The sequence below is a fragment of the Paramormyrops kingsleyae genome, chromosome 25 (genome assembly GCF_048594095.1).
Source record: "Paramormyrops kingsleyae isolate MSU_618 chromosome 25, PKINGS_0.4, whole genome shotgun sequence".
Lineage (NCBI taxonomy): Eukaryota > Metazoa > Chordata > Actinopteri > Osteoglossiformes > Mormyridae > Paramormyrops > Paramormyrops kingsleyae.
In genome coordinates, this window is record NC_132821.1 from 1,545,528 (window position 1) to 1,558,248 (window position 12,721).

At 45.4% G+C, this 12,721-nt stretch overlaps 1 protein-coding gene across 3 annotated transcripts; it reads left to right on the forward strand.

Moving 5' to 3' along the window:
• The first annotated feature begins 4,882 nt into the window (after positions 1 to 4,882).
• LOC140582786 (uncharacterized) lies at positions 4,883 to 12,409 on the forward strand. 3 transcript variants are annotated; one of them, XR_011985567.1, is made up of 2 exons: positions 4,883 to 5,099; positions 10,945 to 12,409. XR_011985567.1 is itself a non-coding variant. In XM_072707114.1 (2 exons), the coding sequence occupies exon 1, from the start codon at positions 7,403 to 7,405 to the stop codon at positions 8,591 to 8,593; it is 1,191 nt and encodes a 396-aa protein (XP_072563215.1). In that variant the 5' UTR covers positions 5,426 to 7,402; the 3' UTR covers positions 8,594 to 8,767; positions 10,945 to 12,409. The 3 variants fall into 3 exon arrangements, 1 of the variants encoding a protein (XP_072563215.1); XR_011985566.1 differs by lacking the exon at positions 4,883 to 5,099 and adding an exon at positions 5,106 to 5,418; XM_072707114.1 differs by lacking the exon at positions 4,883 to 5,099 and adding an exon at positions 5,426 to 8,767.
• Positions 12,410 to 12,721: the final 312 nt, after the last annotated feature.

A 12,721-nucleotide genomic window follows, 5' to 3' on the forward strand; every position in this document is an offset into this window, starting at 1 on the left:
TAAATTATCACTCTAGCTGCTAGAAATAAACTGTGCATAGTTCTTGTGCCTGAGATGGCTTGTTATTAGGATGCAGCAGGAAAACAAGCATTGAGCAAACACTTTTTTTTTCATTTTTCCATGGACATACATCTTTCAAGATACCACCCAAGTACCCACAATAAAACATAAACCAATAGATCCTACTAGGATCCACTGTTGGAAATGCAGTCACTACTTAAAGTTTCTTGGGTATTTATACTGTTGCCCTATTCAACACCATCATGGTGAAAGGTTAAAACAAAGGCAGTACCCTGTCATGCTATGCAAATATACATCAGAGCTATTGGTCTTCAGGAGAGTGGGCAGGTCCAGGAGCTGCAGAGTGAAACAAACTTTATAATCTGTGTCAATGAGCACTGCCTTGCCTGAAATGCTTACCTGGAAATGAACTTAAACGTGTATTACATATTACAGGAGGTGTACTTAAAAATTAATTAGATTGGTGGCTGGCTCTTGAAAGTAGGAACTGTAAATGAACTGACCTTAATGAGTATAATAGTCAGGTACATTGCAATTCATTCCACTTGAAAAGTTACAACTTAGACTAGTTCAGTGTAAGTGTATAGCTCAGTAGTCTAAGTATGTGGGTTTGTAATCCAGAGGTTGCTGGTTCAAATCCAGCTTCAACTAGATAAGTGCATGTTTATAGGCCCTTGAACCATGAAAAGTAGTGAATTGCCATGTTCTCAAATGACTTTTAGTAAATTTGTGAACAACACCATTTATTAAACAAACAAATCTGCATTTGCAGAATGAAGAATTAAAAATGAAAATAAACTATTATTTAAGAAATATTCCTTGGAACAACAAATTTTCATGGATTTTCATGCTGCCAGATTACTAGCAAAGTCGGCTGCAGTCACAGATTGTACATGAGAAGAAAGCGAGTTTGGTGGCAGACATGCCTCGGTCTGGTCATCCACATGCATCAAAATCATGCTAGGATCACGCACTTTGACGCATTCCATTGAGCAATCACCTCACCTCAGCTACTGCGTGAGTGGTCAGACAGCTGTCATGTCAGTGTCACCTCCTCAACAGTTTGTTGCCAGTTCCCGCAGTTTGGTCTGTGGGGTTGCAAGGCACGCAACAAGCCACTGATGACTGATGTCCAAAGGTGCAACCGGATTGACTGGACACGGAAGAACTCACGCTAGACATGTGAAACGGTGGGAAAAGGTGCTTTTCAGCGATGAAAGCACTTTCTGCCTGTTTGGTAGCCAGGCAGACACCTAGGTGAGGAGGTTTCCTGGAGAGGAGTTCAAGCCTGAGTGACTCAACCTCACTGTGAAGCATCCTTTGAAGGTCATGGTCTGGGGCTGCATGGCTGCCAGTGGCGTCGAACGTCTGCACATCTTTGACGGAATGGTACATCACAGTACTGCAAAAGTGTATGGTGCCATCAGTGCAGCAGCTGTTTAAAGGCCGGTTCCTGTTCCAAGCTGACAATGCACCGTGCCATTGCTCCAAACAGGTGATCAACTGGAAGCATCAGAACAACATCGATCAATTGACTGGCTTGCCCAATCTCCCGATCTGAATCCAATTGAGAACTTGTGGCACAAGGTGGCTTTGGAGATATCCAAGAGACATCCAAAATCAGAACATGAGTTGACTGAGTCACTCATTGCAGCCTGGAATCATGTTATCAGCCATGATCACCTCATCAAACTGGTTCACTCAATGCCAACATGGTGCAGGCAGGTGATGAAGAACAAAGTGTGGCCCACCAGATACTGAGCCTTCACTGAGACACAAAAAGTCCTTTTTCAAGGCCACCTACACGAACATGAAGAAAGCTTGACGCATGTCTGTTCTACTATATATGAAGTATAGTCATTTATTTTGCACCTTTGGCCAGAGAAGTACATTACGCATATTACTCAATAAGACAATTGACATGGGAGCTTTAACAAACAAACTCAGTTTAGTAAATCCAAGCTAGAATAAAAACTTGATTTTTATTACTGTGTCCCCTGTAACACTGTTTTCAAATAAATATATTGGCTCAATGAAGGAGTTAAAAGTAAAAGGTCAAAAGTTGGAAAAAATGCTAAATTAACAAGTGGTTGCAGACTTTTGCATACCACTGTAGTGTGGCTGCGTTTTTATAAAGAAGACTCCTCTTCACAAGCTGTGCAATACCATTTAACATTTGTTATGTGTTTGAATTGGCTCTTGGTCATGCCAGTACAGACACGGTGTTGCCACCTCTGGCATCCATCACAGAGTATCTACAGTGGGATTAACAACATACAGTATAGGACAAGTAGCCATATTTTCCCATCTATCAAATGACTACAGTAATTTTCCTCACCCAGTCACCATCTTTATTTGCTATTTATATATCAAGAGATACTGTAAGGAAATAAGCATGAACTTATTGGTGAGCAGGCATTCATCATTATACTTATCACCCAGTTTGCCAAGCATGTTCACACACCCTTCTGACTGACTTTGCCTGAGTCACTTGCCCTTTATTGTGCTGTTGTGGGTTTTTTTCACTGTAACACAATTCAGTCTTCAAATGACTTTTACACATACCGTGTGATGTTATCTGTCATTGCAACCACACATCCATTCCTCTCACATTGTTTTTTGCATTATCTCAAATTAGTTCTACCCCTGATTTTTCAGGCTCAGAGTCTGTGAAAACATACTGTAGCTAAAAGGCCCTTCTGTCAAAAGGGGCTGACAGACATTCGCTATAGTCATGTTAATATAATATAATATAATATAATACAAAATTCTTTAAAACCTGTTAAGTCTAAAACTGTAAGAGTAGGTGTACTTGTTTACAAGACAAAAAACAAAAGTTCTCTTACATAACTTTTGTAGTATTTGAAGGATTTTATACCCTATTTTAAGCACAACTGTACAATTGATTAACCCTGCCCATAACAGCCTTTTACCCCTAACTGTGCAGTATCTGTATAAACTGGACACATCTGGTTTGACCGCCCCAAGGAGCTTTGGTAAGTTAAAGTTTACCTTGCCTTATGTTTCTGTTACAGTTTTTCTGAATTGCTAAAAGACTAAACCTCATTCTTGGAACAAAACTTCCAATTGCCAAAACTCATTTATTGAATCAATCACTCTTTTGGTGAAACTTTAAACACAATTTGCAGATTTGAGCAAAACTTGAAACACATTCCCATTCATCAAAACACATTTTGCACTGTGGTGAACTTTGATGCAAAATAGAAAACACAGGCTGCAGAAGTTCAGCACAGCCACCATACAGTAGTCATCATTTAAACACAATGACTCAAAATTGTTCACACATGTTTCTAAACATGAGAAGAAGCCAAAGAGTGACTAGAACATACAATATGTGTTAGATGAGAGTGCAAGTGCCACTGGTGAGTTGAAGTTTGACGTCAACGTACAGATGGGTCACACAGAGGATTCTTCCCGCATCACCCAGCAAGGTGTCCCTATTGCTCACTACCGACAGTTACCATACTTATGACCAGAGACCCACACAATAATTACGTTTCAAACTAAATTTTCAGACAACTTCACATTATATGTGATCGTAGAGCTAAATTATTCCTTATTAGTTATGAAAGATTATTAAATTTCTTACTTACACGGTGACTATACCCTTCTTAGAATGCATTTTCCACCATCGCTGACGTATTTACCCGGGACTAAGCTTCTAACTACAGCTCAAGAACTGTAGTTCAAACTACGCAACTTTACAACAGTTTTGCTCCACTATGGTCTTGGGAAATGCATCCCAGAACGGAAAGGTTAAAGAGGAGCTTTTTCCCCCAGGTCATAATGCTCCTAAATCAGGACAATACTCAATGCCTCTAAGTACTGCTTCACCCTGTCCAAATCATTGGCACATACCTCAGGCCTCTTGCACATTGCACTTATATACCTCTTACCTATCATTTATGTATAGATTATGTACAGCTGAACATTTCATATATTTTTTATCATATTATTTTTCTTATTTTTTTGTGTATTTTGTTACTCTCTTATCATGCACAGCTGCTCAGAGTGACCAGGGTTACATTCCACTACATGTTGTGTGTGTACAACTGTGTACGAGACGAATAAACCTTTTGAATCTTAAATTTTTGTAAAGTACAAATTCCGACCTTCCTGGCAATCAGGGGCGGATTAACGCACAGGCTAGATATGGCTTAAGCCTAGGGGCCCCACGTGTGCCAGCCTGCAAGGGGGTCCCCATTGGCGCGGAGGGGGGCGGGGTTGGGGGGCCCACAGACTACTGTAGCCTAGGGGCCTCTGTACACCTTAATCCGCCCCTGCTGGCAATATATCACATGTTCTGGGGCCTCATTTCTACATGCCACTTCTGTGGACTTTTAGATTATGCAGGGCAGCTTCCCTATTGTTACAGTGTATAGGACAAAATGGATAATTACAAATGCTGCCACAAACACTTTTAAATGTTTTCATAAAATTTAACCTTTTCCACTACTACATGCCAAGCCTGGGGGACTTATTTCTACATGCTACTTCCATGTTTAAATGTAACAGATGCTTTGCAATTTTCTTTTTCTTTCTTGTATTAATTCTGATATAATGACTTGTACAGTGCCAACCAACGTGACGTTTCTATAATAGTGTCGATATTTCACATGAGTGTTTGCAAGGTGTACAGTATAGCCTTCCTAATTATATGAGAAAATGAAACCAGACAACACAAAGATACAGTTCGATAGTGTTTCTGAAATCTACAAAAATACGTCAGAATACACTTTTTTTGGTGAAAGAAACATTTTTATTTATTATTATGATTCATTTTATTTATCAAGAACAGGCACCTACAAACTGTGACGTTCATGGTAGCTGGACGTTGAGGGAATAATTAATACAATAAAGGGAATGATTCTATAAGGCTGTAACTAATCAAAACGAGAACTGACTGGCGCGCCGGCAAGGCAAGGCTACCTAATCAGAACAGATAGGGGGGGCGACAGAGAATATCAGCGGCCCCTACTTATCTTTTAGCCTTCCAGAAGGCCAAGAACAGTACGAGCCGGCTGGAACCACACATGTGGTTGTCACGTACACGGAAGGTACAGAGAAAGGGGGGGAGATGCCCAAAGGGCTTTAAAAGGGATACAACTGATACATATGGCAGAGCCTCCTCCTGTACATGCTGAATGTATGTCAGACGGCCGCTCCCGGATTGCAATCTGTCAGACAATAAACCGGTGATTTGCAACTTCTCCCCGTGTCAGCTGTGAATCTCTTCTCATCCACGGACCCGGTGGAGACGCCGTGCTCCAACAATTTGGGGGCTCGTCCGGGATCCCCAGGAGATTCGCAAGATTCGGCTAAGGGTAGACGCGGCCTACTTGGACACAGAGAACTGCGAGGCGCCGACTAGAAGAGGTGAGCAGAGCCTGTTACATCAAAATCTGCACATTGGATATATCAAATTGAGCAGTTTGAAGTGTCCAGTGGCCCGTCGGTAAAGTAAGACGGAGGAGAGGTTGCACGCACTGTGTTTATATATTGGGTATGTCTATGTATTGTGTATGCATTGTGTCTAGGTATCGTGCGCAGAGAAATAGAACCTTAAGGAGCGGAGGGTACGGGAACCCCCGCAGGGAAATAGAATTATAAGGAGCGGAGGGTACGGGAACCCCCGCAGGGAAATAGAATTATAAGGAGCGGAGGGTACGGGAACCCCCGCAGGGAAATAGAATTTTACGAGCGGTAGAAAAGCTGGGTGGGAGACCCAGGGAATTCAGGACCCCGAATTCTAGATTGGGAGGAGGGAATAAGGTCCCCCTCTCTAACTAAAAAAAAAAAAAAAAAAAAAAAAAAAAAAGAAGGGGTGAATCAAAGCACCAGCTTGGGTGCAGTTGTACTGGTTTGTGTGTGAGCAGGGTTGTGGGTTCTTCCTGTTCAGGGTGCTCGCCGCTCGCTCTGTGTTGGTTGAACTTGCCCGTGGCTCTGCTGTCACTGCTTGCGGTCTTACAGTTTGTCAGAACCGAAGGGGAGTTCTCACAGAACACCCCCTTCCAAGTTGACATTGCTGGAGATCGGGGGGGTTTCGGCTGGGAGCGGGCCTGTTTGACTGGGATTGAGCTTGTGGGACGTGCCCTGTTCAGGGGGGACACAACAGTAAGCTGCTTTGAATATAGTCTTATTATTTTAGAAGTTGTTGATTTATGTATTAGTGGTGTTTGTTGGTAGGACATTCGACTAGGATAAGGAGGTGTACTGAGTGTGGGTGGCTGAACCCACATCCGGAGGCAGAAGGGCTGCTAGACAAGGGATCTAAACAGTCAGGACAGATTAAAAATGGACCGCGAGTTTGATCGAGAGCTAGATGACGGGGGATGGGCGTCCCCGGAAAATGCAGTGTGGAAGCCACTAGTAAAGCAGATCCAGGTGGTGAAGGAAGCTATAGAAGGGGCAAGTGGTGAAGGAGATAAGGATAAGGAGGTAGCTGACGCCTGGAAGCGTATGTGAGCAGTGGTCCGGGGTGCTGGACAACAGATAGGAGACAGGCGCTCATTGGGAGAGCTATTGTGGAAAACGGAGAGAGAGCATGCTAGGCAGAGGGACGAAGCAGCACGCCAGAGAGCGAGCGCTAAGTTGATGCAGAAGTGGGGAAAATAATTACGTACGCAGTTTTGGGCTAAATCGGGGGAAGCCCACGTATATGTTCAACAGATAAGTTGCAAGTAAAGATGTATAAAGCAGAAATAAGTACAAAGTAGAAGAGATCAAGTTAGCAGGGGTCAGGATAGAGCATTTGTGCATTTCCATAAAACGTCATTGACAGTAGTGGAAGTGCGGGTTGGTAAATTTAGAACTTTGATAAATCTTAAAATAATGTATTTGAATAAAATATTGTGATTAATAGATTTTATGGATTATAGAGACTAAGTTTAGAGATAAAGGGTATTAAAGCACATCTTTGTGAGAAAAATAACAGTTTATAGACAAGAGGTTTTAGTATATGTGTGCCCGTAGATAATTGGGTGCAGTGTTAGGGATTTTAGTTAGGAGAGGAAATAAGTAGAAAATAAATAATAATAAAAAATAACAACAAATAATTTAGAGCCACACATCAAGGTGAAGTAGCTACAGTCAGGGAGAGAATTCGAAAAAAAAAAAAAAGAATAGAGCAAGGGTTGACTGTGAGGAACTCTGTTCATTTTTAGACAGGAAAACAGTTCAAGTGACAGTAGAGTGCAGAAAAGCATTAAAATGCAGGCCCCGGTAAAGGCAGCAGAAACACCAGTACAGCAGTTGGGGAGAGAGCACCCCCTGCTTAAAGCGAGGATAGAAAAGATGTCTAAAAAGTGGGGGAATAGAACAAAGGCCCTGGTAACTAAGTGGCCTAAAGGGGGCACATGGGATGTGGCAGTGTGTGAGGAGATGGAGACTGATAAAGTATCATAAGGCTAATAAGAACACAGAAAGGCGTAAAAAGAAAAGGAGTGAGGAACTGGAGGTACTGAGGTTATTTAAAGTAAACGGAGAGGCCTGGAGAAGGGAGCAGAAAGCCATGAGAAAGGCACTAAATGAGAAGAAGGGGGGTGAGAAAGAAGAGATGAGGCAGGAAGAAATATGGCCACTGTCATATCAAAGTCAGTGTCCGTTAGTGGAAGCCCCCCCTCCTTCATACAAGGGTCAGTTTCCAGTAATAGAGGGGAAGGTAGAATTCAGTGGTGAGGTGACACAGAAGGATGAAGGAAGTAGGGAGCAGAACGGAACGGCAAGTTGTTTAGATGGATACAGGGAAGTGAGTGCATTGCTGCGGCAGGCAGTGCAGGAAGGACTGCGAGGGAGTGAGAGAAGAACAGAAGGCCAGGCATGTGGGCCTGAGAAACAAGGGAGTGAGATAAAGGTGGGGTACGGAGCAAGTGGTAGTAATGCAGAAGGGCTGGTGCATCTGCTGGACACCCCTAACCCTCCATCTAAAGGATGGAGTCAGTTTCAGGAGAAGGAGACAGAAACAGAGAGTGAGGAAGGAGTAGAGGAGGATAATGCAGATCATAGAATAGTGAGAAGCAGGAGGGCTGTGAAGCCCCCCACCAGGGACACTCCAATGCTTCCGCTGAGGGTGAACGGAGCACAGACACAGTATGTGCCGTGGGCAGGACAGGATCTGGAGGGCCTGATTCTCAGACTCCCAGTTCTGGCAGAAGGGGCCAGAAAATGGATAAAAGCATTTGAGGAGGAAACTATGGGTCGGCTCCTGGCGATAGGGGACATAAAGGTGGTTCTGGCTTGCGTTTTTGGGGTAGACGGAATGGAGAGACTGCTGCAAAGCAATGGCCTGGCAGCGGTGACAGGGACTCCTGTGAATGATGCATGTCACTCTGACGGTTACCGTGCTAACTGCTGGCATCAGCTGCGACTAATGTTTCCTCCATGGCTGAGTGTGGTTGAAATGAAGGTGGAGCCCATCAAGGAGGGGGAGAGCCCAGCTGCCTATCTGCAAGCTCAAGAAAAGCGACGGCACACTGAGACGGAGCAGGACCTGCAGAATCCGGCATTCAGAGAGAGGAGGAGGACTTTGCTAAAGAGCGTGAGAGGGAACTGACAAAGAAATGGAATCAGATGCAGCTGGAGGAGCTGACCGCTAAAAAGAAAAAGTCCAGACACCAGTGGTCTCTCCAGACCCAAGCCCCGGGGGCAGCCTGTGGACAGCCGACAGTCCCCTGTCGCTGGGGCCCCCCAGGACACTAATTGGCCTCAGGTCCCTAATTGGAACAGAGTGAGTAGATACAATGGATGGGGGTTTCCTCAAAGGGCACCCATTTACCCACAAATTTGATGATCCCAGACTCTGGAGAGACTGGGGAACAGGCTGGTTCAGCTGGTGTGCTGGAGCTGTGATCAGCCAGGACACACCTGTATGTTCCAAAATCTTGTTTAATGGAAGTTCAGATAGGTTACAAACATGTAAATATGCCCATACTAATATTAGAGCATATCCCAGTGAATTTGTCAGGCAGAGATGCTTTGTGTCAGCTGCAGATAGACATAAAATGTACAGAGGGGGGCGTAGAGGTGCTCAGTGGACAGTACAGCCTTCTGCGACAAAATTTGTTGTTCAATAGGGGACAGCATAGTTCATACGGGATTGAAGAGGTTACTGATAAAGTTTGGGAAATTCTAGAACAGTGGGGCCCATTTATACAGGAACAATATAGCAATAGGCTGAATTGGACATAGAACAAACATACTTGTTTGTTGCGATGGAGAGATTTCAGTGTGAGGGAATGCAGGCTGCTACCGAAGGTGAGTTGGTGAGAGTCAGTGAAGTGCAGAGTATGTAGGAGACTTAAGAGGTTTGTGGCTGTGGAGCATGATAGGAGTGCAGTGTGAAGGGAAATAAAGTGTAGAGGAATGTTGGCAGGAGACAAAATGTGGAGGTTAGTTTATGATTTGTGTGCAGCGAAATAGTTAGTGGAGGATCAATCAGTGGGAGATCCCAGTCCTCACACCCTGCTAACAGATGTGCCACCCAGTGCAGAGTGGCTCACAGTTGTGGATTTGTAGATGGAATTTTTCAGGGTGTCCCTAACACAACAGTCACAGTTTTTGTTTGCGATCACCTATAGGGGTCAGCAGTTCATCCATGCGAGGATACTGCAAGGATGTGAACACATGCTTAGGGCAGATTTGGATGGATTGAATCACATTGCTACAGTATGTGGGTGATCTGCTCTGTGTTATATGCACAGGCACTGAAGCCGCCGTTGCTGAAGGTCTTAGCGAAAGGGGGGCTTGAGGTGCACAAAGCTAAGCTGCAATACTGATAAGAACAGGCTGCATGCTTGGGGTGTGAGTTCAGCCACGGGAGGGGCCTTATGAGGCCTCTGTGTGGAAACAAAGGGGATGCTAAGGACTCTGATGGTCTGTTTTACGACCGTGATGGATTTTTGGTTGTGCCTTTGTCGTGTGGTTGACACCTTAATAATGCATGCGCATGGTCTTGACCATTGCGCAAGGGGGGAGTGCTATGAAAGGAAAAAAACAAGGTTTATGAGTTGAAGTTGTACATGGGGTGTCTAACTCAAATATGCAAAGTTATTTTCAAGCAGGAAGAGGGGAAAGCAAGACGGCAAGAGAAGAACAGACACAGGAGGTTTGCAGGCAGGGTATGCAGTGGTGGCCAGACAAGGCCAGGATTATGTAACCTTGAAGGCAGACAGACTGGGGGGAGCCCAGTCAGCCCAGAGAGCCGAGGTGATAGCGGTTATCGAGGCCCTGAAATTAGCAGAAGGGAAAGAAGTTACCATAGACTTAGACTCAGCATATGCTGTAGGCGCAGTGCATGTGGAACTCAGCCAATGGCTGAGGGCAGGATTCTTGACCGCGGGAAACAAGCCAATAAAACACGAAGCAGAAATGAGGGAATTTGCAAAGGCCTTGATGCTTCCCAAAAAAGGGGCAGTGGTCAAGTGCAAGGGACATGAAGGGTCAGGAACAATGGTAGCGAAAGGAAATCAGGCCGCAGATGAGGAAGCAAAGAGGGTCACAGGGTATGTGGTGTCCAAACAGATGATCACGGTAGAGGAGGAAGTTCACCCGAATTACCGACTGACCCTGGAGAAAGCGTTGGGATTGAGACATGCGTTCGGAACTGTGTATCATCCGCAGTCCCAGGGAAAAGTGGAGCGAATGAACCAAACAATAAAACAAAAATTGGCAAAAATCTGCGCGCAGACCAAAATGAATTGGGTTGACGCTTTATCACTGGCAATGATGTCAGTGAGGTGTTCCATAAACAGGGGGACCGGGTTCACCCCCTTTGAGCTCCAGACAGGCAGGCAGTTCCCAGGACCACAGAAAGGGTTAACCTGGACCCCCGACGAGAAGGGGGAGCAAAATCCTTGGGCATATTATGATTGTTTGCAAGGTCTCGTTGCAGATTTCTCTAAACAGATCCAGGAGGCGAGACCAGAGAACCAGCCAGCCAAACCACACACGGCGGAGTGGGTCCTCCTGAAAGTCATCAAACGGAAGTGGTCAGAGCCCAGGTGGACGGGCCCCTTCCAGGTTACGGAGAGGACGTCACATGCGGTTCGTCTGAAAGGCAAACGCGACACGTGGTTTCACTGGAGCCAGTGCGCGGCTGCAGAGGACCCAGGGAGAACCACAGCAGAGATCCAGGAGGCCCTGAGGGAAGGAATCCAGAACGTCAGTTCGGCTGAACTAGACGCAACTCAGGTCTCAACAGAAGGGGCAGAATAATCCTCTGACCTGAGCAACCAGAGCAGGGTAGTCCACCCCTGCTCCAACGACCAGAAAGAACAAAAGCACCTCATCCACCGCCAGACAACACTAGGACCAGGATGGAGATCAAGATAAAAAGGGGAATGTTGGGGGAAACAAGTGTGTTATGTGTGATGCTTAAAATGCTTAAAATGTTAATGATTAGTGGTTTGTGAGCCATGCCAGCCATGGACCCTGAAGGGGGGCCGCGCCTGTGGCGGGCTGGGAGTGGAATTTCCCTGAAGCTCAGGGTTTTTGCCCTCCTTCCTAGGCTGGATGGACAGGATTGTGTGTGGAACTCTTTGGAGTCCTAAAGGGGGGAGTGTGCGCTATGTTTGGGGAAGTATGCTGTACTTACATTCCCAACAACACAGCACCAGACGGCTCAGTGACCAGGGCACTCGAGGGTCTCCGGACCCTCTCCAAAACAATGCATACACACTCCGGGATCAATAACATCTGGGATGCTTGGCTGACCTCAGCGTTCGGACAGTGGAAAGGCTTAATGGGCTCGCTTTTATTATCCATTGCTACTTTTGCTGCAATTTTAGTTACTTGCGGGTGTTGTTGTATTCCCTGCCTGCGCGCACTATCAGTTCGTCTCATCACTACCGTGATAGAGAAGCAGGATGGCATCCAAGCGCAGATGATGCCTCTCCTGCCTGTCGGGCCGGAGAGGGGCAAAGGTAATTTGGACAGCTTTGAACTACAACTCCCCCGCCAATAGGGTGATCTCCTTGTGGAGATCAAAAGGGGGAATTGAGGGAATAATTAATACAATAAAGGGAATGATTCTATAAGGCTGTAACTAATCAAAACGAGAACTGACTGGCGCGCCGGCAAGGCAAGACTACCTAATCAGAACAGATAGGGGGGGCGACAGAGAATATCAGCGGCCCCTACTTATCTTTTAGCCTTCCAGAAGGCCAAGAACAGTACGAGCCGGCTGGAACCACACATGTGGTTGTCACGTACACGGAAGGTACCGAGAAAGGGGGGGAGATGCCCAAAGGGCTTTAAAAGGGATACAACTGATACATATGGCAGAGCCTCCTCCTGTACATGCTGAATGTATGTCAGACGGCCGCTCCCGGATTGCAATCTGTCAGACAATAAACCGGTGATTTGCAACTTCTCCCCGTGTCAGCTGTGAATCTCTTCTCATCCACGGACCCGGTGGAGACGCCGTGCTCCAACAACGTCCAAATCCAAATTATCCGCGACTAGAAAATGCTCAACATGATATATAGAACATTAAAAAACAAAAAAAAACAACCAACAATTAAATAATTGTTAAACATTAACAACAATAAGGATTTCGGACAATCGTATTGTACTCTGTAATATGGATGACAAAATTGCACTGGCTGAACGCGCAGCTGCTGCGCCTTCCTGAGCTCCTCGAATACCCCTTTGTTTACATCCAGCGTATACTCCACCCCTGCAG